The sequence below is a fragment of the Aulostomus chinensis genome, chromosome 14 (genome assembly GCF_037954235.1).
Source record: "Aulostomus chinensis isolate RoL2024-O1b breed Wild chromosome 14, RoL_Achi_v1.0, whole genome shotgun sequence".
Lineage (NCBI taxonomy): Eukaryota > Metazoa > Chordata > Actinopteri > Syngnathiformes > Aulostomidae > Aulostomus > Aulostomus chinensis.
Window position 1 is genome coordinate 22660400 of NC_141333.1, and position 26612 is coordinate 22687011.

Below are 26612 nucleotides of genomic sequence, written 5' to 3' on the forward strand. Positions count from 1 at the left end.
TGTTGTGTAACGCCCACAGGGATACTCACACACACACACACACACACACACACACACACACACACACACACACACACACACACACACACTATCCAAAGCTATAATATAATACTTTGTGGCTCCTATCACGTTGGATGTCAGGGTGGACACACCTAATATGTTTCTGTGGCTCATTAAATTCTCATCCTTTGTCTTGTATTTTTGTTTCTTATCTCTGCGTGTCGATTCTGGCGACAACATGGATGTGTCATGTGTCAAGGTGTGTCTTCCTCCCGCACCAGTGAGGTTGTGCCATAACTCCAGATGAACATAAGAAAAGTCCACTTATATCGTGAAAGCTCACACTGCACAAGCATGAAACTCAGTGACACACACACACACACACACACACACAGGTTTACAGGTTGTTATCAGAATATTATTATGTGAATTTTTCTGTGCAGTTTGACCTCTGGAGGCTCTGCCTGGAGGGATCTGTGAGTCAGGAAGCTCACGGTTATCCAAGGTGGGCGGAGTCAAGGCCAGCCAGACTAGAATCAGCTGACACTATAATTCTGTCCAACATGGCAGCAAGCAGAGGTCAAACTGGAGGTCCTAAATCTTTCCAGATCCCTCTTTTAAAGGGATGAGAAGCAGAATCTTCTTCCCCATCTCCAACACTCACTGCAGCTCATAGAAAATGACTTTCAGTTGCATCATGTCTGTTTCAAAGAACACTGCAAGTTTTTGGGAAGATGCTTCCTGTCTGTCCTCTCCAGAGCCAGATCAGAAGACAGGGACTTTCTCTCCTCTGTGGGTGCATTAGGGACCTGAGCCCAGCCGGACGCTACTTAGCTTAGCACAGTCAATGGTGTTTATAGGGTAGCGCTCGCATACCTTTTCGTTTGTCCAGCAGTCTTCCTCCTCATCCTCTCTGACATGATGAGCAACAGTCGCTCTTCTAGTCATCAATAAATGTGTTGTTTTGTTGGCTGGAGTGTTGAGATTTGCTGCGTTGAATCAAATGGTCTCACTCTAAAAAAATCACATTCTCATGAAATTTGAAATGCTTATTTCATAGTTAATAATTAACACAACCCTCATTATATTAACGCTGGAAAGAGAATGATTTGGATGAAAGTGTATTTGATGAGTTTTGTCAGAGGCGTGCCAACAGTTCTGATCCACAGCATCCCTGTTGGACTCTGGGGAGGACAGCAAGCAGGAGCATTCACCAAAGAGTTGGTGTGTTCCTTTAAAGCGATTCATCACTTTAGAGAAACTTTTCATTTTGTTCTCTGTGTGCTTCATCCTCAGCTGACACACAGGCTGTGATAGCGTCACTGTTTTCTTACAGAACTCAGGAAAACAACACATCCGTGAGGTTTCGCCCAGTAAAGCGAGAACTCAAACATTCCACATTTTTAAGAGTAGAAAAATGTGTCAAAAAAGTTGAATTCCAGTTTCGATGAGATTGTGTTGCGAGTTCAACATCTATCTGTTCCCTCCATGTGGTGAGGGGCTTTGCCGTCTCCCCTGAGATGGTGGGCGGGGGGGGGGGGGGGGGGGGGGGCTGGTCCAGATCCAGCTGGCCAAACTGAGCCTCTCCCCTCAGAATTTCCTTTGATTCTTATCCTGACATCTGGCATCAACAATGGCCATCAAACCCACATACCTACCAACCCCAGTCCGTCCTCCTTCGGCACAGAAAAACAGCAAGTCTGTTTTCACAGGTCGGGCCTGCCGGGCTCCCTCCTGCCAGCCAAGGCACACAACTACTTCCTCCATCTCACCAGCTCCCTCTTATTGAAACAGAAGTCCTGCCTTTCACTGTTTTGTACCTACGGCCGCGGAGGAATTATTCTCCATTTATCAACATGAGCACATTGCTCCAGACGCTGTAATCACTGGTGTTTGGCCTGTCGTGCTACGTGGTGTAGCTGCCCCGGATCGCTACCATGACACACGAGTTTACTTGAGAGTGAAAGCTGAACAGTGGAAACTGGGAAACTGCACTGATGAGGAAATACATTCTAGACTCGTTCCACGAGCTAATGGCTCACTTAAATAATGAAACTCCCTCCATACTGATCCCCGCTGCCTTCACGCGAGCACTGAAACTGTTTGGCTACTTCAGGGCACTGCGTAAATGTACAAGTACAAGAAATGAGGCTCATAGTTTCCATGCTGTCGATTGAAATGATTCCACAAAGTGCATCGTTAGAAAGTCTCGCTGCTTATTAAAAAACAAAAAAAACAAACTACTGTTAAAGAAAAATGCACTTAAAGTAACCAGCGAGGATCATGTCCAAAGGCTGCAGGCTTTGCTGACTCCTTTGTGGCTCACAGAGAAGTAATATATCAGTCTGCACAGGATGTTCCCCCCAACAAACAGGATATGATGGACTGGGTGAGAGGCTGAGGGGCTCAGGGTGGAGGGCGGTGGGCCTACAGGTCACCTGGAGCTTGACCTCTGGTTGGTAGCAAGGCTGCTGTTTTAGCGAGCTGGCAGGAGTGCGACGGTTCCTGCTGTCCAGCTGCTTCACGGCGGCAGACTGACTGTTTCTCTTGTTGTTACAGCGGGAAAGCAGCGAGAGAAGCAGGTCGTCCGTCTCTTTGGAGCGAGAAAGAAAATCCAGCTTTTATCGTACGCGGAGCCAAAGATTAATCCCATATTTGTTAAGAAGCAAAACTCTCACAGCTACGAACGCTGTTGCAGGGTGACGTATCGACGTAGAGCCAAATCATGAAGACCACTGACAGATGTCATACAGATGTGATACAACAGCCCTGCAGTAGACCTCCCTCAGTGTCGGTCCATACGTCACCCAGCTCTCGTGCTCAGAAGCAAACTGCCGGTGTGTTTCAGCCGCTGGATGCTGAACACCAGCTGCCGCTGACACCCTACGGTGGATTTCTTTTTAATTTTGAGAATAACGACACACTCGCTGCATAAATTAGAGCTTGAAAGCACATAGAAAGTCAGATTTCTCACAAAAAATGTTTTCTGAAATGTTCGATATGAGCCTGAAAAATGACAATTTCATCTGATAGGAGCAGGATTCTCGTCACCATGAAGGAGCAGGGAGATCAGCAGCAGCCCTCATGCGCTGATGTCATGAGCCTCTGAGCAGCCTGATGCTTGTCTGCCACATGACTGCATCATGTCACATCAATATTTGTCGCTGTATATACGACTTTTTATGACACTTTTATTGTGGTTTAATCCATCACTCAAGAGTTTAGATAAATATCAAATCTAAACTTTGAGGAACAACTGATTCCGTAAACTAGATAACAGGGTGGATCACGTTGGCTGTAGCTCATTCTGTTGAATCCGAACACCAACATACATAATTATTTTATATTAATTAAAGATCTAATGATCAGATCTGATTCCCCAGGGTGATGATAGCGGCCTGGGACTCACCCAGCTGCAGCGCTGTGTACTGCATGTGTGTATTTCTGCCACCTCCACTGGGGATCCTGTGTCTGGTGTTGTAAAGTCCTTGCTAACCCCACCCTCACAACCAAATATTTACCTGCAATTTTCCTCCTCCTCCTCCTCCTCCTCTGTATTCTCAGCTCTGGAATCATAGAATGAACAAGTCATAACATCAGCAGACATGCCTCCATGAGAGCCAGGGCACATGCAGAGGACCCAGACCGGACCAAGCTTCACCCAGGCAGCCATCCACATAGCCTGCACGTCACAGTGCTACACGCCATCAGAGTACAAATACTGCATTATTAAGACATGTACTGTGACAGTAATACAACATACACAAGGGACCAGCTTAATCTAAAAAAACTGCAACAAAAAAAGCTCAAATAAAATCTCCAAACCAGCCAATAGGAACTCCACCACAGTAAAACTGCGATGCAGGGTGACCTCTCCTCCAGGCAGTGCTCGAAACACCTCCTGCCAGCCTGATGCTGCATCACCAGGCAGCATGGCTCGTCTAGTTGTCTAGTAACAAAAGGGTCGCTAGTTTGATCTTCCTCCAGTGATTGTATCCAAGGGTCCTTGAGCAAGTGACATGTGGAGCCATATATGAGTAGAAAACACCAAATACTTGCTGCTGCTACACGTTATAAAGCTTTAGCTCTGCTTCTGAGACACTGGATCAATATCATATCATTACTGCGATCAATCAGGGTTATTGGTTTGTTGATGATGCATTTTGGTCATCAGATGTCATCAGAAACTCACGGTTCAGAACTCAACCTACCAATTTCATTGCATCAGCATCATGAACCTATTTTTGCTGCCATTCCTACGAACGCCAATCATCCGACTGTTGATCAGTGATTGATGATGATTCCTTCCCTTTGCACATGGAACTCAGACCCAGATGCAGCCATGAGGTGGTCAGTGTGTGTGGCAGCCGCCACTCCCAGCGTGAGTGGGAATGGGTCAACGCGGCAACACTGTAAAGTTCTTTCATTGAATCAAAAAAAGCTCGAAAGAAATACTGCATGTGAAACCTCGTGCACAACACGTTCACGGCAGAGAACCAACAAAAGTCTGGAACATTGAAAACCGTCATTCACTTCCCAACTGTCAACAGTGACATCGGACCTGATGCCTACAGAGCTCTCAGGAAAGAGATCGAGAAAACAGCAGACAAAGGCCCTCCTATTGTCCCCGGCCGCGCAGGCAGGTGAGGACAATAGGAGCCCTCCAGCACCAGCCGCACAGATCTGTTTACAGCCACAGACATATGGACACACACACACACACACACACACACACACACACACACACACACACACACACACACACACACACAGCAGCTGGCAGACTCGCCCTGGCACACATGATGCCGCGCTCACACCACCATAGAGCCGAGGGAATGCTTTTGTTCAAAGAAGGGCCTGGGATTCCCCCTTTAACCCCTTCACAACACTATCACTTCCACCAGCCCTAAAATAGCCAGCCCCCCCCCACCCCCTCCACCCCCCACACACAGACACACACCCACAAATTCAAGTACTCACAGCTTCGGTTTAGGCTTGATTGGCAGCGGAGGACCCTCCTTCCCCAGGATTGGAGATTGCTTTCCAGGGGTCGGAGGTGAATCTGATTTGAGCGGTGCCGGAGTTTTGGGTGTGACAGTCATCAAGTGGTCAGAATTGGGCAGAGGCGGAGGAGGAGGTGGGGGTGGGGGGGTGGTGTCTTTAGGTGGGCTTGGAGGTGATGGGGGAGTCACGGGCTGGCCGTTCTGGGGTAAAGATCTGTTCCCCTTCTCCTTTTCCTCCACCTCCGAGTCCACCTGGGCTGGAGGCAGGGCTGACACGCTGGGCCAGACCTCCAGCTCAGCACCAGGCTGCGGCTGCATCTTGGGTGGCAGCTCCAGGAGGCTGATCTCTGTGGGTGGGGGAGGAGGAGGGAAAGCGGCTGAATCCTCAAAGCCTGCGCTATCACTAGACATGCCGTTGCTGGATGAGTCCTCGGTTCCTGAGGGAAATAAACAAGAAGAAATTGGTCAGTGTTTAGTCCCTCCCTGGCTGCCCTCCTCCCTCAGTGGATGGAGATCACAAGGCTGCGTGCATCCCAGCTGATCTGATCTTCAGCAGCAGATCTGTCCACTCAGGCTGATGTGGTTCCTGTTTATTCAGCCTTTCCTTTGACTGTGTGATGATTCCTGCACTGCACATATACACGTCTGTGTGTGAGGGTACACTCAGAAATGGCTTTCTCTTTCTTCCCCCCACACAGACGACACAATAATAAACTGAACAAGAATAAGAGATGTTCAGCTCACTGAGGGAAACCATATGAACTCCTCATGATCAAATGACAGTAATTTATTCTGGGATACAAATGAGACAATGTGAGCATCCATAACTAGCAGTGAGATGTCCAGTGAGGGAGAGACAGTTCTGCCTGTCTGACAACAAAAAACAGTGTTGAGAGCATAAAAAAAGCTGAAGAAACAAGCTAAAATGTCTCTGTGAGCTTGAGGCACCTATTTTTTAGTACCTGAATGGCAGAAAATACTTTTTTGGGTGAAATTTCTCTTTTAAATTGGGGGAGAGTTAAGCTTTGAGACTCATTATTTGGTGCTTCTGACGTGTCACAACAAGCTACCCAGCTGGTGGTGTCTGTGCTACACACACCTGCGGTGACGGTGAGGTGGGCTGTGCAGTTGACGGAGCCGTACGGGTTGGAAGCGGTGCAGCAGAACAAACCCCCATCCTCCGGAAAAGCCTCGGCGATCACCAAGGTGCAGATCTCCTCTGAGAAAAACATCGACACACTTTTATCGACCAAAAAAACAATTCCAGAAGTTTGAGGGTACGTTTGGATCAGACTGATTAAAGACGGCACAGGCATGAACTGGAATGTCATGTTGGTTCATAGTGAGACATCACAGAGACATCACAGAGACATCACGGAGACAGACAGGAAGAGAACTTATGCGCATGGCAGACGGACACACACGGATGTGCAGGGATGTGACTCAGACTGATAGGAAACACATGAATGCCCTCTGACTCAGTGTCTGACATAAGTAGGTTCTGTTGTCGTCTTCTGTGTGCTCATGCAAGTTCTCAGACGTTCCCAGGGACTCCCTCCGACCGTCTGACAGACTCAGACTTACTAACTGGTTTTCATATGAAAATGAAACTGTCGAGTGCCGTTAATAATCCCTTAGTAAGCGGTGACTGTCGAGGGGAACATGGGTAAATAAAACCATGATGCAGGGACCTACCTGGCTCTGCTGCAGATCGAGGCTCTGATTTGAAACACAAAACAAAGGCAGATATTGACTTATTAGCATAGCCAAGCCCAATTTATGAATGAGAATCATTTGTCAACAAAGACAAGAATGGGCTTCATTCAAATAGCTCAACTAATGTAGATGTCAACAAATAGTCCTCAGGCTTTGCTTCCTGCCTGTAAGACCAAACTGAGGGCTCGAAAGTCCTCAAGTGTGAAAGCACAAACATTTCAGAAACAGGTTTCATTGTCTTACTTTTCTGGAGAATACGGAAGTCTGGAGAGTCTGGGATCTCCTCTCCTTGGCGATACCATTTGACCTGTAGAGGAGGGCTCCCGCGGACCCTGCACTCCAGGACCACCACCTGGCCCTCAGACGCCAGGGCATCCTGCAGCAGCTGCAAAAACCAGGGGAACAATTCAGGAGAAAGAGAAGGGGAAAGAGGTGCGTTGGTGTTGGTGAAGAAGATCTCCCTCTGCAGGGGCAGATGGAGGATGATGGTGCGCGGTGGTGAAACAGCGTTTGAGTGTGATTGTGTGGACAAAGAGATAAACTTCTTCAGTATTTGGCAGAAGGGGACCTGACTGTCTGCTCTGTCTTTTTCTGTGTCTGTGAAAAGTCTTACAGCATGAACTTGGCTTGTACCTGAGAACAGTGAAGGAGCTCCATGGCAGACTTGCCATGAATATGCAGGATTCTTTTTCGGTCATTTTTAAATGCATTAATGTGAACCAACTCTCTTATCTCACTTTCTTAAATTCATTCAGCTACAAGTGTGTGACGAGTTCTGGAGTAGAGAGGACGCACTCTTCCTCCTCCTCATCATCCTCGTGACCGAGTACATCCAGGGGTGGACAGTAACTGAGCAGACTAAATAAACTGTTGCATGACTGAAGAATTATTTTTGAGTAAATGTACTTTTATTGAGTAGTCGAGGGAGCACCCGAGGTACTGCATTGACTTTCAACGAGATCTTTTTGCTCAATTTGAAAATATCCAGCTGAGAGAAGCAGCTGATGTTTGTGCACCAGAGCTGACGTGAGGGGACCGGGAGCGCCGGCCGCCCGGGCACCAACAGCTGGAGAGCGGCGAGGCACCTCAGAGGTCATCTGTGAGTAAATGCTCAAGTAGGATTTATCTAAATACAAATTACAACATACTTGAGGTTTAAACATCCAACATTCTCCCCTGAAGGATTCTCAAAACGTACATGAGCAGTAGTAAAACAGCAGCAGTACTCTCGTTCTCAGGGGCCAATTAACAAACGATGGTGTGGTCAAAGTGGAGCGAGTAAAAAGAGGCGGAGCTTCAGTGACTCCAATCAGATCCGTGATGGGAATCTCAAGTGTTCACTGAGCTACAGACATCCAGCAGTTCATCCATCTCCTATTATTATTATCAATATTATTATCACCAATATTATTATTGCTGTTTTTGTACAGTTTATAGTTTTGGTGGATTAAGAAGCAGCTATCAGCACAATGGCAGAGTGACGTTTCCTGGTGAATCGTCTCTCACTGTCAGTGTGTCTTAGCCTTTCGAGAGCTTATATATCATGAATCTGACTGTGTGTGTGTGTGTGTGTGTGTGTGTGTGTGTGTGTGTGTGTGTGTGTGTGTGTGTGTGTGTGTGTGTGTGTGTGTGTGTGTGTGTGTGTGTGTCATCACAGTGCTGACTCCACCAGAGGCAAACATTCTCTCAGTGAGGTGATTAAACCCTGCCACGGTGAGTAAAGGCGCTGGCGAGGGGTGAAGAAAAACTGGTGTCTTTTTGTAATGAAGTGGGAAATGATTTAGGGCTGCAGGAGAGTGACACCTGACCCCTGCGGGTCTGGCAGAGCCGTTAGAAGCTGTGCCTCAGCCCGTCTCCATCCTGCCATCACAGGACCCACAGCCTGAGGGAGCGGAGCCGGGGGCTGACGGCGGAGTGTTGAGGGGTCTGAGGAGGGAAGGGCGTTCTTGAGCTGGTACTGGAGCCTCTTCTGTTTTATCTGACTCCCACTGCTGAAAACCACAACTCTGCTATTACAGAACTGCAAAGAGTCCTGATACTTGTGCCCCAGGTTCAGTGTGTATGACTGCACTGCTTCTACATGTAACTGGAGATGTTGTCATGTTATTCTTTTGTTCCATTGCAACTTTTAATGGAAATTTTTAATGCTGTGGCATACAAGACATTTTAGCCAACAGTGTGTTTATAAATTTGTGGCAACAGTTTGGGTAAAGGTCCTGTCTGTTTCATGTCAGTTCCTCGGAACATGAAGGAATGCCCCCAGTGTTCCAAGTCTGGTGAGAGGGAACGTGATGGTTCTGCAGAGAGGCCTTGCCAGTGAATGGGAGCAGATCTTTCTACTCCGCTTATTTTCGACCATGACATGTATTTTGGCTCCATATAAGCATCATTACAGTAGCATCCCAAACCACCAACAGTAGGATTAGAGCACCATGCTGCGCTGCAAGAGCTTTACATCAGTTTAATATCATCAAGCTGAGCCTGAGGCTGGGAGGGACTGACCACTCTGATTGGTCAGATCTTAACAGGTTCTTTCCATACAGACAAGTGAATTTCTTCATTTTAAGCAAGCCAACAAACAGTGGTAGTACTAGTACTGGTAGTAGTAGCAGTATTCAGAGTAGATGTATGTGAACTTACCTTGGTGAATACGGGCGGGCCTGACATGTCGGCACCGTACAGTGATGCCACCGGGCTCTGGATCTAGAAATCAACACAAACGTCCTCTTTGAATTGTCTTGACCTTTGACCTCGTTAACAACCTTATATGACTCTGCTGTCGCTGCCTTACTCGCTGCGGGGGCTGAGACAGGGACTGGACCAGCGTGGAGCGATGAGGGAGGACCTCGGGGGTTTTGGGTGACGATGAGCGTATAGTCAGGGACATTGAGGTGGTCTTCTTCTGAACTCTGAAATAAACAGAACAATCTTCAGTGCGCAAAGCAAAGGATTTCCTAAAAAAGTAGCAAGATCACAAATCCCTATGGCATTTAAATCAGAGCAAACGGTCGCCGCCGTAGACGAGATGGCATCAGTGCTTTTGGCTTTGGTGTGAAAACAGGAAGTACATGACTGCATAGCTAAAATCATTGAAATAAGAGGGCAGCAGTTAAACCCTCAGTGCACCTGGAGCTGCAAGTCCCGTCAACAATCACGAGCAGGGGAAATGATGAAGAACCTTGAATATCTGCATGAAACCTAATGAGACTCTTCAGTCGGGACCAAAGTTGTGGACCGACCCACCGACAGCCCAGCTGATGTCACTGGCATGGCTAAAGAGCTAATTTGAGAGAGGCGAGGAGTAAATGACCTAATGGTCCCAGGACAGTTGGGCATGTGGGAGTGACGCTAACAACAAAATACAGCAGAACACGGAGGGAAAGGAAAAGGGAGCAAAGGTGGGTGAGGGGTGCAAGGTTGAAGATTTGAAAATAAGTGCAAGGGACGAGCCTGACAGGGGTATTTTTTACCATATTAACCCTCTTCACCTCTCATTACTGAGACTGTGGCCGTGTACCGGATCAGGGTTTCACCTCTTTAAGGGCCTAGTTAAATAGCAACAGACCTGATTAGCTGCTGCAGGGCTCAGGTAACAACGTCAAGAGTTCAAGGGTCAGAGGTCACAAGGGATCATGCGTAAATACACATACTGAGGCATATTTCCTGATCTGGATTTGGACCCTGCTCCTTCTCCGTCCGAGTCAGATGAGGAAGCTCCTGGAAAGAGACGGAACCATTGTCATTCTTACTGCTATTGAATTGTGTTACTCTAATATGACTAGAATTCCCATCAACGCTCTTCTGCAAGAGCTTTCACGCTACATATCAACAGTCTGGTAATACAGCCAACGACCCCCTACAGAAGCCAACAGAGCGAGAAGAGTGCCGACCTTCAATGTAGACCTCCGCTGAGGTGTTGTCTGCTCCCAGGCTGTTGGAGGCCACGCAGGTGTAACGGCCCGTGTCGTCCTCGAAGGCTTCGGCGATCACCAGTGTGTGCAGGTCACCATCCCTCCAGATCTGTATGTCAGGAGAGTTGTGCAGCTCTCGGCCTTCGCAGAACCACCTGGAGGAGGAGGAAGAGGAGGAAGAGGAGGAGCCACAGCAGCCACGGTCACTTTCAGGGTGTTCAGTCAGCACTTTAGTCCAGAGCAACGTATGTCATGGTCATTATGGGGTCTAGACATTTGTAAAATGTTAATTTTATTTCACTTATCGTTTAAAAGAGATCACATTTGTGGAGTTTTCACCTTAATTTCAGCAGGAGATCTGTCAAGGATCTAGAAATCCTCATTTTGGTGGGATCCTTTATGACCTTCCTATTACAACTTGGAGTAAATGGCAGTGTTTTATTCACTGAATTGGTGGATGAAGTACACATGTGATACTGACCACATTTTTTGGACCATTTTAACTTTATCTGTTTGTCAAATTTCACGTTCCACGCTTGGGTATGTCTTTGTGTTCTGCTCGCTATGTTTATTATTACTATCTTATTGGATTTTGTTTTTGATCAGAACCTTGCGAGTTATTCAACCGAGAACAGGAGGAGGCACAAAGCTCTATGCTAATCAGATTTATTTATTTAATGCATTTTCTTACCAATGTAACTCAGCCAGAATCAGTGGAAAGATAAAGTCATGCCATTTTATTTGATATGAGCCAGATTTCGCTACAATGAATACTTCATATACTCTATGAAAAGGGTTCTTGTTGTGGCTGAATGTTAATTTCATGTTTTTCTAAAAGACAGAAATGCATATTCCAGTAAAGGCAGACATGTATATCCCAGACAGAGAAATGCATCTGACAAAGAAGGTCATTACTCTTCCTGACAAAACCTGAAATTAAATACACCTTTGCCAGATATGATGGAGGCCTGCCAATCGAACTCACATCAAGAGCCTCACTCGTACACTCACACACCCTCCGGGCACGTCTGACTTCATTTGCCAAACGTCAGCCGCCCCGAGGCTGTGACTAGAAGCAGTGTTACGGGAAGAAGATACACCTTTCCCCTCCCTCCAATCAGAGGCCTGTGTGTCTGGGCTGCCACCTGTGTGGACCATGTGCCCGGGACCTGCTGACGCAGGCTCTGATCTGGGACCCAGGAGGGATGAGACCAGCTTCGTCTGTCTAATCTCTTATCACACGTTTGTGATTAAAGCAGAATTCTCATCACCATGATCTGTTAAACACAAAGTTCCTGCCTGTAATGTCACAATTTGTCCACTGTCTTTCAAAGGAGACGGTCTGCGTTGACAGGAGGAGGAGCCGGAACTCAAACAACACTGGAGGAGCAGCTGTTCTGCCTGTCCAGAGCCCTGACCTGACGACAATTACAACAATCCTGGAGTCTCAAAATCCTGCTGCATGGTGATGAACTGATCTTACTCACTCTTGTGTCAGTGAAAGAGCAGGACAACTAACCCCCAAAACATTCAGACAACACTTCATGCTGCAGGATTCTCACCTGACGGGTGGAACCCAGACAGAGAAAGCGAATGACAAGAGCCGGAACAAGAGGTGTATTAGTCAGGTCAGACAGGAGACATCAGACTAATCAGCTCTGACAGGTGGAGCAGAGCAGTGCCTCCGCCGCTGTTCTGACACCAAACCCTCAGTACAATCGCCTCCTGGCCGGCCTGGTTCCTCTGTCTTATTGCTGGATGAAGTGAAACAATGGAAACTTGGCTGGCTTTAACACGCAGCCAGACGCCGGAGTGTTAAATGATAGGAAGCGGATTGTGACATGAGACTAATGAAGAGTTGTTCATGGCACGAGCAGGGAGACCTTATCCACCGGTGTGTCCGCCCTCCAGCCGGCAGAGGCCAAGAGTCATCTGCCACACTTCAAACACCCACAAGATCCAGACAGAAACACACCGCCACAAGACAGGGATATTGTATAGCTCGGTAGAAATGAGCACGCAGCAGTAAAAAAAGAAAGTAAAAGTAGTAAAAAATTGATTGCTCGAGCAAACCAATATGTCTGTGTGGTTTTGAAATCCATTTTTCCGCATTACAGCCAGGCAGAGAAGAGGGAAAACAACTCCTTTGGGTGACTGCCATGTCTGCTGGGAATTTGCTCCAGAAACTCAGGTTTCTTTTGTTGGTGGAAGCTCCCAGAGTTCTTTTAAGTCACTTGAGGCATGAATAAGAATGCATTAATCACTATAAACTTCTCAGCCATATGCTTTGAGTTTGATGCGTATCACATGTGGACAGCACAATACGAATCCCCCCTCGTTTACTGGCTCATTGTAACACATGACATCATTAAACTAATGACTATGGTTTCTGTAGCAGGGTGTGTTGAGACTGTTGAAGGTATTGAGTCTTTTGTATAACTGCAGAGAAAAGAAGCCAGCAAACCGGAGGGATCGGCTTTCCTCAAGGTGGCCTGGATCTGTCCGGCACCCAACACAAGCATTTCCATGCAACAACATACTGTACAACATCATCATCATCATCATCATCATCCTCATAATGATGGCTTTACAAGGTGAAACGCTGTTTAGCTGTCAAGTTGCATGGAAAATAAAGCTCATGCGATTTCCTACCTGCAACTAGTACTGTTGAAGCAATTGAAAAGTACTCAAAGTCTTGAGCAGCAGACTTGATTTATTAGTTTATTTCACTAACATTTGCTCTCTCGACGTTTTCTGGCCAAAGTGATCTTTCATTTATTATCGTAGCGGTACTGACGTGCTGTGTCACTTCTTCTTTCCACTGGCTGACTGCTCCTTGTTCTTGTGGCTGTCTCATTGATGAGATGCCGGTGGGAAAGAAACACAACCTAAAAACATCTCACTCCTCAAAATACTCAAGACCACAAAACAAACATCTGTTGTAGTACTTTGTCCTCTTTGGCAGTAATGCCTGTTGTTGAGCTGAATTCGGTCACTTCAAATGACACCACATCAGCAGTAACCTGCAGGGTGTCCAGGTAGTGCAGCGGCCAGCAGGGGGGCCACTGGTTTGGTTCCCCGTAGAATCTCCAGCCTGGTCAGCCGTCCCTTCAGACACACTTGGCTGTGTCTGCAGGTGGGAAGCTGGATGAGGGTGTTTGTGTTCTGGTCACTGTACTGGCGCCCCCTCTGGTCAGGGGTTAGCATCACACACACCCCACATGCAAGGAAGATGCAGCGGAGGGCTTGACGTGTGTCAGAGGAAGCACGTGGTGGTCGAGTTGAGTCAAAAGTACTCAGGCTTCAACACCATGCAACTGCAGCTTCAAGCAACTCAAGTGGCTAAAAAGTTGAACCTATTTTCACACAGTCAAGTCAAAAAATTCAAAAATCAACCAGCAGTTCAATCAGCCATCCAAGTTCTACTGAGCTGTACCACAGTCTCTGCAGGTCAGGATTCTGGAAGTGGCTTCCAGCTCTTCTTGCTGCATCCAAAACACAGACCAGCTGCTCAGCAGGAGCGAAGGAATGGAAATGTCTGTTTACTTGGGCACAATCTGACTGAAAACAGAGAGAGACACAGATTGCGCTCCTCTGGGTGTTGCCTGAGCATGAACTAGGAAGCGCAAACCATCCCCAACAAGCACAACAATAAAAGCTCTTATTAATCAACCTTAATGATCCACCATTATGCATAATTACTGAGTAAACTAATTTAGAGACAGACGGTAATGCTTATTTAATCCCCTCTCCATTTCTGTGGAATGTGCTGAACGTGGTACTATCATAGGCTGTTTTCTCCAGTGTGCGCGTGTGCGCGTGTGTGTGTGTGTGTGTGTGTGTGTGTGTGTGTGTGTGTGTACTATGTTGAGACAATCCAGCAGGCGAAAAGCAGCAGCTCCACCATGAACAGGCTCATTTGGAGGGGAAGCAGGGTGTGTTAGAATAGCAGTCACTCAGTGCTCTGAGAGTAAAAGTGGAAGGTTCTTGGCACAGTTCATCCGCCCATTTCCTCTTAATACAATACCATTATAAAACACATCTATTCATCGCATGCACACAACGTAGCGGCGAGTCTACAGCCTTCATAAGTAAAGCCTCACCTCCTCATTCACCTCCCACCCTGAGGCACCCACCCCGCCACAACGGTGACTAAACATCCCACCATCACCATCAGCCATCCTGTCACCAGCTGTCTGAAGAACGCATGCGAGAAAGCAATTATACACTCATTTTAGACAATGGAGGCCAGATGATGCCTTGTATCAACAGGCGGATGGTCCTATTCCCATTTTGATGGAGGGAGAATTCTGTCGAGGAGGCCAAACCGACGCACACTGCCCTGGTCTGCTTTGTGCGTGCTGAGGGCCACTCTCTCCCTGCCTGACCCTGTTGTTATTTGCTGCTGTTGATGGAAAATTTTATGAAGCCAGGCTCAGTTTCACCACAAACCCAAACGAGTTGAGGCCGGAGCAGAGGGAGGAGAACAAGAAATAAGAAGGTTCTGTCACCAAATGACCTGGACAGGCAGGATGAGTGACAAGGTCCCTAAAACCCTCCTAATAGCGAATCAGCTGTCAAGGATGAAGAGCAGGAGTCAAACAGATGAGCACTTCCTGGTTTTTTTACTCCGCAGTTGTCTCTCGGCGCTCCCTTTCAAAACTACAAACCGCAAGAGTCAAGCAAAGTGCAAGTGGACAAGCGGAGCGGCATCTGGGCTGTCTTTATCCCTAATTACAAACTACAACAGAGGTCAAGTGAAACCGTCCAAACACCAGCGAGCGATGTTAGTTTTACTATCAGAGCAGAGAAATCTCCTAATTCATGCAAACACAGGAGGGAAAGCAGAGCAGGCCCCCCTTCCCCACACACTCGCCCTGAACCAACAATGGATGAAGCGCTGTAAGAACCAGAGAAAACACAACCTCCATCAAATTATTTCTACCCCCAAAACACACACACGCACATTATTTACCTGCCCTCCAGGTGTGTAATGTGGCAGTACTGGCAAATGGAGGAAGTGAAGGGAAAGAAATCCTGCTCTCTCCAATTTGCAGCCCTTTTGGCTATCTGCATTTAAATTTCTTAAATAAACTAACTGTACACAACTTGCCCGGCACACAAAAAAAACAACAACTAAGCAAGCATTTAGTTTGCCAATAGTCAGTAGACATATTGGAGCACTGAGCAGCTTGATCCTGAGTCACAGCACCTGTGGGTGGATGAAGCTCAAGGCAGAGTTCTAGGAAGGCACTGCTCACATTCATCTGTCAGCAGCAGCTTGAGCCCAAACACATTCGTTAACTGTTTACTCTTCATTAGCATCATCAACTTTGTGTTGCCCAGCCAGTTCAATATGTCTAATGTTGGCGTGTGATGATAAGTGCATTGTGTTCTGCCTCCATGAATGGAAAAATGTTATTAGCGCTGCTCCGGCCTCTTTTATTACTTGCAAAGATTAGCAGACCAGATCAAATTGAAGATTAGCATTCATCGAGCATCTGGAGGCCCATAGTTTACCTTAGTTCTGCATTGCTGAATCATTCATATACAACGGACATACTATAGGCTACAGTCTCTTCCTGGAGTGTTGACATGTAGTCTGAGACAAACAGGAAGTATTAGCCATCCAGACTTGAGCCTGAGCTCAGCTGAAGAGTCTAAAGTGGAAAAAATCACAAATGTCAGTGGGTTAAAGATGATGCATGCAGGAATCCAGCACAATAAAACAGCAGCAGCCATTGGCTGATGGGGCCTTGCTAACCAGAACGCAGGATCGGGGGTCACAGTTCACTGGAATATTCCGGACGGCAGACAGCTGCAGATGACAGCAGAGCTCTGACCGGAAGCCACGGAGGGCATTTCTCTCTTAGGAATTTGAACCGGGGGGGTGACGGGGGGGTCAGAGCTGGCAAGGTCTCCTTCATAGTTGTTCATCAACAGACGCGGTCCACTGGTGCGTTACATGAGAGCAGAGCTCAGCACTGGTGAGCCACGCTGGCAGGCTGAATCACTGTGGGACTCAGTGAAAATGTGAAGTATTCATGTGGACGTTACAGGGCTCTGCACCTAATACTACTACAGTACTACATACAAATACTTTACATGCAGTTTTTCAGTTTCAATCAGCAAACACAAACGGTATCTGTCAGAGCAGTGTGTTTTGTGTGTGTGTGTGTGTGTGTGTGTGTGTGTGTGTGTGTGTGTGTGTGTGTGTGTCAGAGAAAGGAAGACGGAAGGAGACATGGGGATGCAAGGAATGAACAGAAATAGTGACACATGTGCAGCAGCTGACCTACAAATGCACACACCTCGGCACCCATGGGGATGTCCTCCACCCACCCACACACAAACACACACACACACACACACACATACACACACACACACACACACACACATTGTAATACTAACCACAGGGATCAGAGAAATTAATGTTTTGTTTTTTTGTAAGGTACAATAAATAATAATGGAGTGCTACCTTTTTTGAAAGTAAAAGTTGTCAAACTTCTACCAGGAATCCTCCCCCTGGTTGAAGATGACATGAATCTCTTCTCAGAATAAAGAGAGCTCAAAGTCTGATCGTCTCCCTTGAAAGAACACTGCACGGTTCGACTACAATCATCCAGTACGAGTTAGTAAATGAAACCAATTTCCCCACCGCCTGTCTTCATACCTGAGGCACTGCGCTGCTTCCAGTCAGTCCGAATCAAAGTCACTAATGAATTCCTTGTTCTCAGGCTGCACTCAGACACTCTCCTGCTGTCAGCATGACACACACTGAGCCACTGACACTCTCACACCAGGGCTGCCACTCTGAAACACACACACACACACACACACGCACACACACATATGCACACACACACACACACACACATATATGCACACACACACACACATGTTTACACACAATGCTCAGACTGAGCAGAGGGTTCAGAGGGAGGGAGCAGCCAAGAGCTGCCAAATTCCACATGAGATAGTGGGGACAGCAAAATATATTTCAGGATCTTTTGAAAAACAAAAATCTTCAGTGGTGCCCAGACAGAATTAGTCTAATTAATCAGTTAATGAACTCATCCTCTTGACTCATGTGCGCGTCTCAGACTAAACACAGATAACCCTCCCCAGATAGGACACATGCTGTGGTCCAGCTGTTTTCTTGAAATCTGTCTGCAAAAGAAACAACAAAACCTGTGATTGTTTTTATGCCTCTATACAATCCAGAGTCTGCTGACCATCGAAAGCACTGCTGGGCTCCAGCCAGGTCACCATGGAAACCTGCGGGGCTCTGATGTGTGAGCCTGCTGGGGAAATGATGAAAATAAAAGATGACGGTGCTATACAGTATGTCACAAAAACAGGGGCCCGTGCTTGACAAACCCCACATGCCAGAACTGAGTAGGCCACTTAAAAAGCCCAGTTAGGCCTGGGCAAAAATAGCCGGGGTAAGTCAGGATCTAAATAGACCACTTTGACTTGGCAGCACCTGGCAAGTCCAAGACAGATGGCTGTGGCTACTGTGTCTGGTCATGCTTTGTACACACACATACACACACAAATTGAGACCATATAGTATTCCTGTGAGCTCTAACACCGAATTCCCTTCTGTCAGCAGATATAAATGTAGTATTTGTGGTTGGTGCCGAGCCAGAGGACTGATGCAGAGTCCAGTTCAGAATGAAAGGGTGTGGTGTGCTTTATTCTTTGCAGGGGCTCTCTTCACAAACACACACACGCACGCACACACACACAACTGGTGGTGATATTTTGGACCAGGGGGACCCTGAGACCTCCCCACTGGGACTTGGCAAGTGGGATTATTTGTGGTGCTTGTTTCTAGGAGGATCTGCTCCGTGTGAGTGCATGACATAAAAACACACCTAACAACGTCCTGTCCCATGTGGCACCCATTGCAATCAATCACATGGCTCTCTTATTTAAATTCTTCTGGTTTGTGAAGGAATTTGCCCTGGTTTGTACTTTTAACAACATGAAAGGCAGCGTACTTCACCTAAGTAACTATAAAACATGAGTTAATCAGAGGAAGGCTTTTACAGTCACAGGATGTTCCCATTCATTACGTCCTGACTGACACCAGCCTCCTCAGGAACACTCCGCTGTCTACAAAACAAGATGAGGAATTTTAAAAAGGAAGAGGGAGCAGCAGGAATTAAAAGAAAGAAGAAGAAAAAAGCACAAACACACAGTCACGCCGCAAACAACCAACCCTTTGAGGCTTTCAATAACACGCCCACTTACATGTTTGAAAAGTCTTTCAAGGGTCAGTTCACATCACACACATATTGTCATGACCATCTCTGTTTCCTCTCCAAGGAGACAAAATGGCATAAACAATAACAGTGACATGTCCTCCCATGATGTCATACCGTTTGGAGGATATGTCAAATAAATCCAGCATGAAAACCAACAAAAACAACATCCAGAGGAGCCCGGAATTAAACATGTCAGGCAAACATGAGCCCACTTATTTACACATGAAGCCTCTGCTCAGAGGAGGTCACTGAGACCATATTACAAATATTCCTGTCTGTTTATTAGCGGTCCATTTAAATCATGGCAGTGGAGAGCTAAATCCTGACAGACTCTGTGTTTCATCTCATCAAACGAATCCCCCAACATCCAAGCAACAGCGGGCTTCTACCGTAGGTTCTCACACCTCGACAGGAACGTTTAAATCTGCTGCTCTGCTGCAGCAAATTTAATCAATCTACAAGTTTCTAAATACTTGCATTCCCACACTCATCGATCTTCCTGACACTGAGCAATTACAGCTGGAGACAAACCACATAACCGTCTGTGTCGGCCCTAATTTTAGGTATGTACCATAACTTTCTGGGAACAACAATTAGATGGACCACAGAGAGCAGATCTGCAGCCACATGCTCTGAGTCATTTACAGCTCGATACAGATAGACTCTCTCCTTCGTACAGTTTCTCTCTACCCTGATCTCCAGCTAAATCTGCTGAGTCAAGATGGTTTTACACTGAAGAAGCAGCAGCGGCCGCCCACAACCTCGCTGCAGACACATGAGAAGACATCTGTTTCCATAACAGCTTCTCTCAGACCGCTTCTCCAGGTGTGTTCTGGCTTCCTCGTCGGCTCTATGGTGTAGACAGCATGGATGAGATAATGCCGTAAACTACTGCCACAGAGATTAAAGACGGCTGAAGAGCGGTTGAGCTCTGTGACCCCCCCCCCCCATCTCTCAGTTTTTATGGACTTTGATCACACCGCACATTGAGTGACTTCCTTTCTTCCTCCCTTTCGTTCCTGACTCGAAACCAAACCCTGCAGACACCCCACGCCAACTGTCGCCCCCAGGAGAGAAACTGTAGACAAGCGATAGGCAGAATACAAACACAGAGAGATGGGAGAACAAAATGGATATGTTGGGTTTCTGTGAGAGACAGTTTAACATTCACACAGCTGTTATCCTGTCACATGGACATGGGAAGGAAGACTTGTGTTTACGAGTCCCATGTGACCTCTCATCAAGCATCCCTCTGCGGACTTTGTGTGCAAGAACGTGGACACTTCTTTTGTACATGATGTGCACATTTCTTACAGTTTTAAGATGGATTCTGTCACAAACACACACACACACACACACACACACACACACAGAAAAAGCAGTGATACATAGTAATTGAATTGGGCTCAACATCAAACACGGGTCTTTGGGCAACCAGGCAGGAATTCATGAAGAGTAACAGCCGAAAATATCTCATCAAAAGGCAGATTAGTGTAAGCTGAATCTAATGGCCATGCCTTATCAAGCATGATGAATAGCAGTCATTTAACAGGTGAGCAGAGGAATGTGGGCCAGTGCTCACTGTTCCCAGGCCAGCTGTGGAACAGACCTGAGGCCCCCATGACTCAGACCCACAAACTTGAGCTGCGTGTTGACGAGACAGACAGGACCCCGGTGTCTCACAGAGGAAGTGGCGTCCTCGCTACTGTCGGTAACACGTTCAAGAAATGTGGCTCCAAACTTGAAGCGAGGAGAAGTTTTCTGTGCAACACTTGAAATATTTCTGGCCCATTTTTTTGAAGTCTACGTAATCTGAGCGGTCGTGATCTGGCTGAGAGCAGTTTCTGGAAGTCTGCTCGTGTCACTGAGCACGGAAGGCTTGACGGACATGCTTAATGGTCATGCTAAGTGTGTGCATGTTTACAGATGAGGTCAAGCAGGCCCGCAGCACAGAGGAGAGGCTTCAGTTCCCAGTTAAGATTTATGTAGCGTCCTGTGCTCATCCTCCTGTTGAACTTGTCTTAGATTACCATCCTCCTGCTGTGCATGACTGCCGCCTTTGTCCACAGCAGACATGCTTCACAATAAATCTGGTATTCCACTTCTTCAACTGTCACTGATCCGCTCATGGAAGGATTTACATGATCGTATTCCTTTCCTATTCAATCCTCTCCCGATCAAACTGTTTCAGTTTTGTACTGATTTATTGATACTGTCCAGTGGAGGCTGTTGACCATCTCTCACATGTTGATGTCTCTTCATCCTCTAAGCGTTTATATGATATTGCATGTTTGCTCTGGAGTCAAGAGGAGATATTGATCGGTCGATAGGATCTCAGGTTTGTCTTGGTTCACGCCGGTGTAAGCAAGAGGGTGTGACTGAATTAGGTGGATAAGCATAACTGTGTGTGATGAGTAAGAAGCCTGGAAGATGGCGGGTGGGGGGAGGAGCAGGAAAACTCTCACCTTGTTGGGTGAAACTTCACACCCAGTCACCAGGCCAGCAGCAGGCCAGGGGCCACTGCTGAGGCTCAGCCCGGACAGATCCATTCATCACAGCTACAGTTGACACACCACTGACAAACAGTGCTGACGTTCGTCCATCCGAGCGTTTAACTGCTGATATATTGATGCCTACGAGTGTGTAACGTGCACCAGTCCTGACTGGACAGCAGAGGTCTGCTCAGAGGTGGTCAGCATCAGATCAAACTCGCAAAGTGAACAAGCAGATACCATAAACATGTAACACACACGGTCGTGAGCTCTGTTCAGGTATCAGCACGGCGAGAGCCAGGCCGCACGTCAGAGTGACTGCCTCACATCAACGTGCTAACTCTCCATACGTCCTAAACATGTTTTCATGTTCCAGGAATGTTAAGTTTCGGTCAAATAGCCCTCATATAGCGCTCATTTGAAGCATAAGTGCACCCCCCACGGTCACTCCAGACTCTCTTATTATTTGGAGTTTAAATGTACAATGACATAATGCTTGCTAAAATTGAAAAGAGAAACAGGTATAAAAATACCAGTGTTTTTCCTTTCCCCTCCTCCTGTAGAGATCAAATGAGCCCAAGAGGGAGAATTAAAAGTTATGGCCTTCCTGCAACAGGCCAAACAGTCAGCATTACAGTGGGGCCACGTCATGAGTCAGCACTGGGTCACCTGCTATGACCTCATACCCAGCCTGCCTCGCAAAACGTAGGAGGAAGGGCTACTGCAGCCATCTGCCAGTACAGTAAGAACTTCTGCAACAACACGCCGGGAGGCCACGCTCACAGATACTCTCAACCCTGAGAGAACAAAGGAAGGATTTTAAAAAGTCTGCAGGAGGGAAAGAAGACGCGATGACGAAAAACGAACACGGAATGAATTTTCTTCATGTCTTTGTGTTTTCTCAGCATAGCCGTGAGTCAGTGTTGTGGCGTGGTCGTTCCCTCCCCCAGAAACTACAGCAGAGGGTATTTTAAACAGACCATTTATCTGTGTTCACCCCTCATGCAGTCTGTAGTCAACTGTTTGACTTCCGCGTGGATGGCAAAAGAAAAGAAAAAACTACTGCACCTGAACCCCAGACTTCGGCCAAAGACTTAGAAATCAATGCTCCAACTGTAAGCTATTAATTGTAGATGAATGAAGAAGAGTCACCATTTCACATTCTTTATTTGAAAATGAACCCTGGCCCGCCGTTTGATCTTGGTTAGATGAAACCCTGTGATTAGAACCTGGGTGATGCGGCATTGTTTGGGGGGTCTTGTCCTGCCTGATACTAACAAAATACCAGGCTGACCAACAGACACAAAAACCCCGTTTAAACAGTCGCGTTCTGAAGCCTATCAGCAGAACTGCAGTTTGTAACCTCTTATTTATTTTCTATTTCTGATATTATTTTCCATTCACTTCAGTTTATTAGATGAAATGCAAGTATAGGACCCTCCAAACTGAACACTTGGTTAACCCCACACATGCTAGCCAGCAGAAGAAGTGCAGCGTCCTTAGATGTTATTTCATCATGTCCCGCATGTTGCTCTCTCTCTCTCTCTGTCTCTCTCTCTCTCTGTTTTAAATCTATGTCTTTCTGTTTGTCTGAACCCCAAATTGCCCAATAGTTTTGGTTGCACCGACATGTGTTACCAGGACTTCAGCTATCATGATTAGATAATGAGGGATTCTGCCCCTCTGGCTGTGGGTGGATGCACTCTACCGCAATTTGATCAAGTGTTTTTTCCGTGCGAGCCTGGACTCCTTCACATTCACGTAACCAGAGGTTTATCAGTTTGTTCTACAGAGCCACAACCACATGGGATCAATGTATGAAATGAGTCCATTTCTGAAGAGGTGAGCAGTTTTTCACAATAACAACTGGACAATAAGTTTCTGAGTGTATCGCTTGAAGTGTGTGTGCCTCCCAGGCCAGCCCCCGTGATCCTACTGGTCAATATTAGCTTCAACTGAGCAGCGTATTTGAATTTAAAACAAAGTTCACATATTTGACTAGAAATTCCATCATCAATTGACGGAATTTTGTCTCATCCTGATGTTGGAAACAGCCTTGTGTGGATTTCACAGTGGAATTCTTCAGCAGCCTCTCATCTTCCAAAGTTTCCCCTGTGGTTTTGCGTACTTGGTGGAAATCAAGAGGCTGAGGCAGCTCCTTCCCTGCTGTACCTGCCCATCTCTGCTCTTCAGCTACAACATTTAAAATGCCTTGTTAGCACGGCAGGCAATTAGAGGAAAATACATGGAAGACCATCAGACAAAATGCCTGGAATAGCCCTCAGAGGGAGGATGCCACAACCGGAGATGGATTTTCACTGTCTGTCAGTGCAATGAGATGGTGAGAGATCACTCATCGGGAGCCCGCAGCGGGACAACCAGACCACACACCATCCACTTTGTTTAGAAATGCTCACTTTCACAACACAATCACACACATACACACACACACACACACACACACACACAAGTTTTTGTTCATATGCTCCCCACCCTCTGTCTCCAAATCTTAACCCCCAAACTAGCCCCTGAAGATGCAAGGAAAGGCTCAAATGACCTCAGACTCTAAAAATGCGCAAAGTGGTTCACACACAGATAGAATACACACACACACACACACACGCACTCCAATCCCAGAGATGCACCATTATAAACAGAGCATTGCATAAAACGTTGTGTGTGAGGAGCATGAGGACTACCAGGCGCTCAGCGCTGTAAGACTCTCTGGCCGAGACAAATTGTGGCTGACCACAGAAGGCCGCGCCCGGCACCCAACCACCAGGAATGTCTCTTTCACTGACCATGCTGAACGCTGGCATCAGCTCAGCACCAACGCATGAGCCTGAGGGATCCAGGAGGCGCGGAGGACCACCTGACCAAAGACCCTGATCAGGTCAATCTGACACAAACAAGATCTGACACTCTGATGCACACAGTTACACTACGAAATGAAGCATAAATGGAAAAATATACATGTTGGAGCGAGTTTTCACTGTGGGGAGTGGAGACATGATCCCCCCGTGCAGTGTTTGCTCTGCACACTTTAACTGAGCTGTAAGCTTTGGATCAAATAACACCGTGATTGGGAAAAGAAGGCTGAAGCAGAGAAAGCAGTGAATGTTTTTTTCCTCCACATAAACCCAGCTGGCCCCTACACAGGTCACTAGGTGGGTTTATTCTACAGGGAACTGCTTCTAGAAGAGTTGTCGTTTTGATTACTCAATAATTTGCTGCCATCTAGTGTTCAAAACTAGTAGAGTGGCAAGTTGCAACCTATTCTGTCAGCTGAGAACTGCGTGATGAGCGTTGAAAGAACCACAACTGATGGACACACGTGTGCCCACCATCCGCTGAATTAACTTTCAGCAGCAAACAATAAACTTCAGAAACTCTCCTGAACCATACATGGATTTTACAATCCACAGAAGAAAAGTAGTTACTTTTCTATGTGACTTTTCCAAGCTTTCCATTAATTTTCCCTCAGTTATATAACGACTGGTGTTCTAGTGTTCCTCTCAGGTCAAACACGCTACACACTACATTCATATTCCCCAAGAAGGTGTGGGGAGATGAAGAGCCCTGTGAGTGAAAACGCCTTGTCATTGCATTGCCTGCATTCCTGTGCCTGGCTCCTGTTGGCCCAGAGACTATTTATAAAGCTGCAGAAGAGGCCCCTCACAGCCTATTGGGGAGACACACATCTCAGGCCACCAGCTTCATGTCCTCCAAGATCTAAAAACACATCACCTGCCAGAAACTGGAACCATCCAACCCACTGAAGGGTCAGAACTCGAAACAGACAAAACAAGCACAGGTTCAAACCACCTAAACTTGCACTCATGGCTTCTGCAGGTTCTGAGCGGGTCGGGCTGAACTGCACAGAAATGTGCGCAACTGGACATTTCAGTTCCATGTAATGTAAAACTATGAATTGCAAATTGGATGAGAATATTTTATGGTGTAATAATAATTCAATGAAGTGCTGGGATACAGCATATACTCTCATTAGGTGCACTCGCTTGTACAGTCAAATGGGAACTGATACGCTATCTGTGCCGTAAATTCTGCCTTTACGAGGACACGGTCAGAGAAGTATTCATGTGATGTTTATTAATGAGGTTGTCGTTTGCGCTGGTGCTGAACTGGACTGTGTTATGTTGAGAGGTCATATTTTGGCTGCACCTCTTACAAACACAAGAGGGCCAGAATATGAAGAATATCTTTCAAAATAATGCAGCACCACCTACTACAACCTCAGCCTTAAATATCAGGCAGATAATTATCACCTTTCTGAATGCGTCAACCAACACGGAAACACTTGCATTACACTGCACATATTCAAGTGGTAAGTGGGTGTTGGAGGTGTGGGCACAAGGAAAGATAGAATAGGGTTAAACCATTGTGGATGTGACAGTCCAGGGTCCCTGAAATTCATCCAGGAAAGTTTGAGGAATACATATCGCATGGAAATAGATGGCACCACTTTAATTAGTTCAGGGTTGTCTGGCCTGAAGAGCGAAGATGTTGCCTGAGCTGTGAAGTTGACACATCTCGAAACGAGAGAGGAGTGTATTTTTAGCGTGCTGAGGAGCAAGTGCAAATAACAAAGGGTAGGGGGCGCTGTTGTCTAAGACCAGGTGCTGCGAGCCAGCACCTGGTAACTGTAACAACTGTCACCTCCTGGTCACCTCCCATCCCACTCACCTTATCTTTAACAGCTAAAAGCTGGATCCTGACGTTTGGTCTGGTCAGCATCACTGACACGGCGATACCGAGCTCTGCTCATACAGGTCACGGAGAAGGCCCCTACTCTATATCTGGATCACGTCAACGGAAACTCTCGACTCTGTGTGTGTGCAGGTTTGGACCTTTCCACTTCTAGAATTTCTAAATCTACCTCAAAACGAATGAGATGAATTGGATGCTGTTTGTGATGTGAACAGCCAAACAAATAACATGTCAACGTGTCTGCTTTCTCTAGATAATCAAAGATATTCCCTGGAAGCACCATCTGTGGACCACGAAGAATCCAGGACGACAGAGCTGTTAGAACTGATTTCTGTCAGTGCTGTCAGTGAGGCATCATTCAGTGTTCACTTCTTCCACTATATGGAGCTGGCAGAAGGACCCATCAGAAACTGGATCAAGAAACCCATTCATAATATTAATAAACACTGGAGATGAATGAGTTTGTGATCATGATTGTTCCTCCAG

General features: G+C 46.7%; 1 protein-coding gene and 1 long non-coding RNA gene across 4 annotated transcripts in view; one reads left to right on the forward strand and one right to left on the reverse strand.

Moving 5' to 3' along the window:
- Positions 1-26612, reverse strand: part of palld (palladin, cytoskeletal associated protein) — a 44693-nt gene that overhangs the window by 16984 nt on the left and 1097 nt on the right. For both annotated transcript variants that reach the window (XM_086224563.1, XM_086224562.1), the window contains exons 2-9: positions 10610-10785; positions 10370-10436; positions 9511-9628; positions 9360-9422; positions 6963-7104; positions 6699-6722; positions 6103-6222; positions 4981-5440 (exon numbers count right to left, since the gene is read on the reverse strand). In XM_086224563.1, coding sequence (XP_086080689.1) covers positions 4981-5440; positions 6103-6222; positions 6699-6722; positions 6963-7104; positions 9360-9422; positions 9511-9628; positions 10370-10436; positions 10610-10785 — 1170 coding nt within the window. The remainder of the gene's footprint in view (positions 1-4980; positions 5441-6102; positions 6223-6698; positions 6723-6962; positions 7105-9359; positions 9423-9510; positions 9629-10369; positions 10437-10609; positions 10786-26612) is intronic.
- On the forward strand, positions 23517-26541 carry LOC147250207 (uncharacterized). Of its 2 annotated transcripts, none has more exons than XR_015119272.1 (3): positions 23517-23739; positions 26117-26258; positions 26380-26541. It is a non-coding gene; the product is annotated as an uncharacterized LOC147250207 (long non-coding RNA). The 2 variants fall into 2 exon arrangements; XR_015119271.1 differs by lacking the exon at positions 23517-23739 and adding an exon at positions 23945-24291.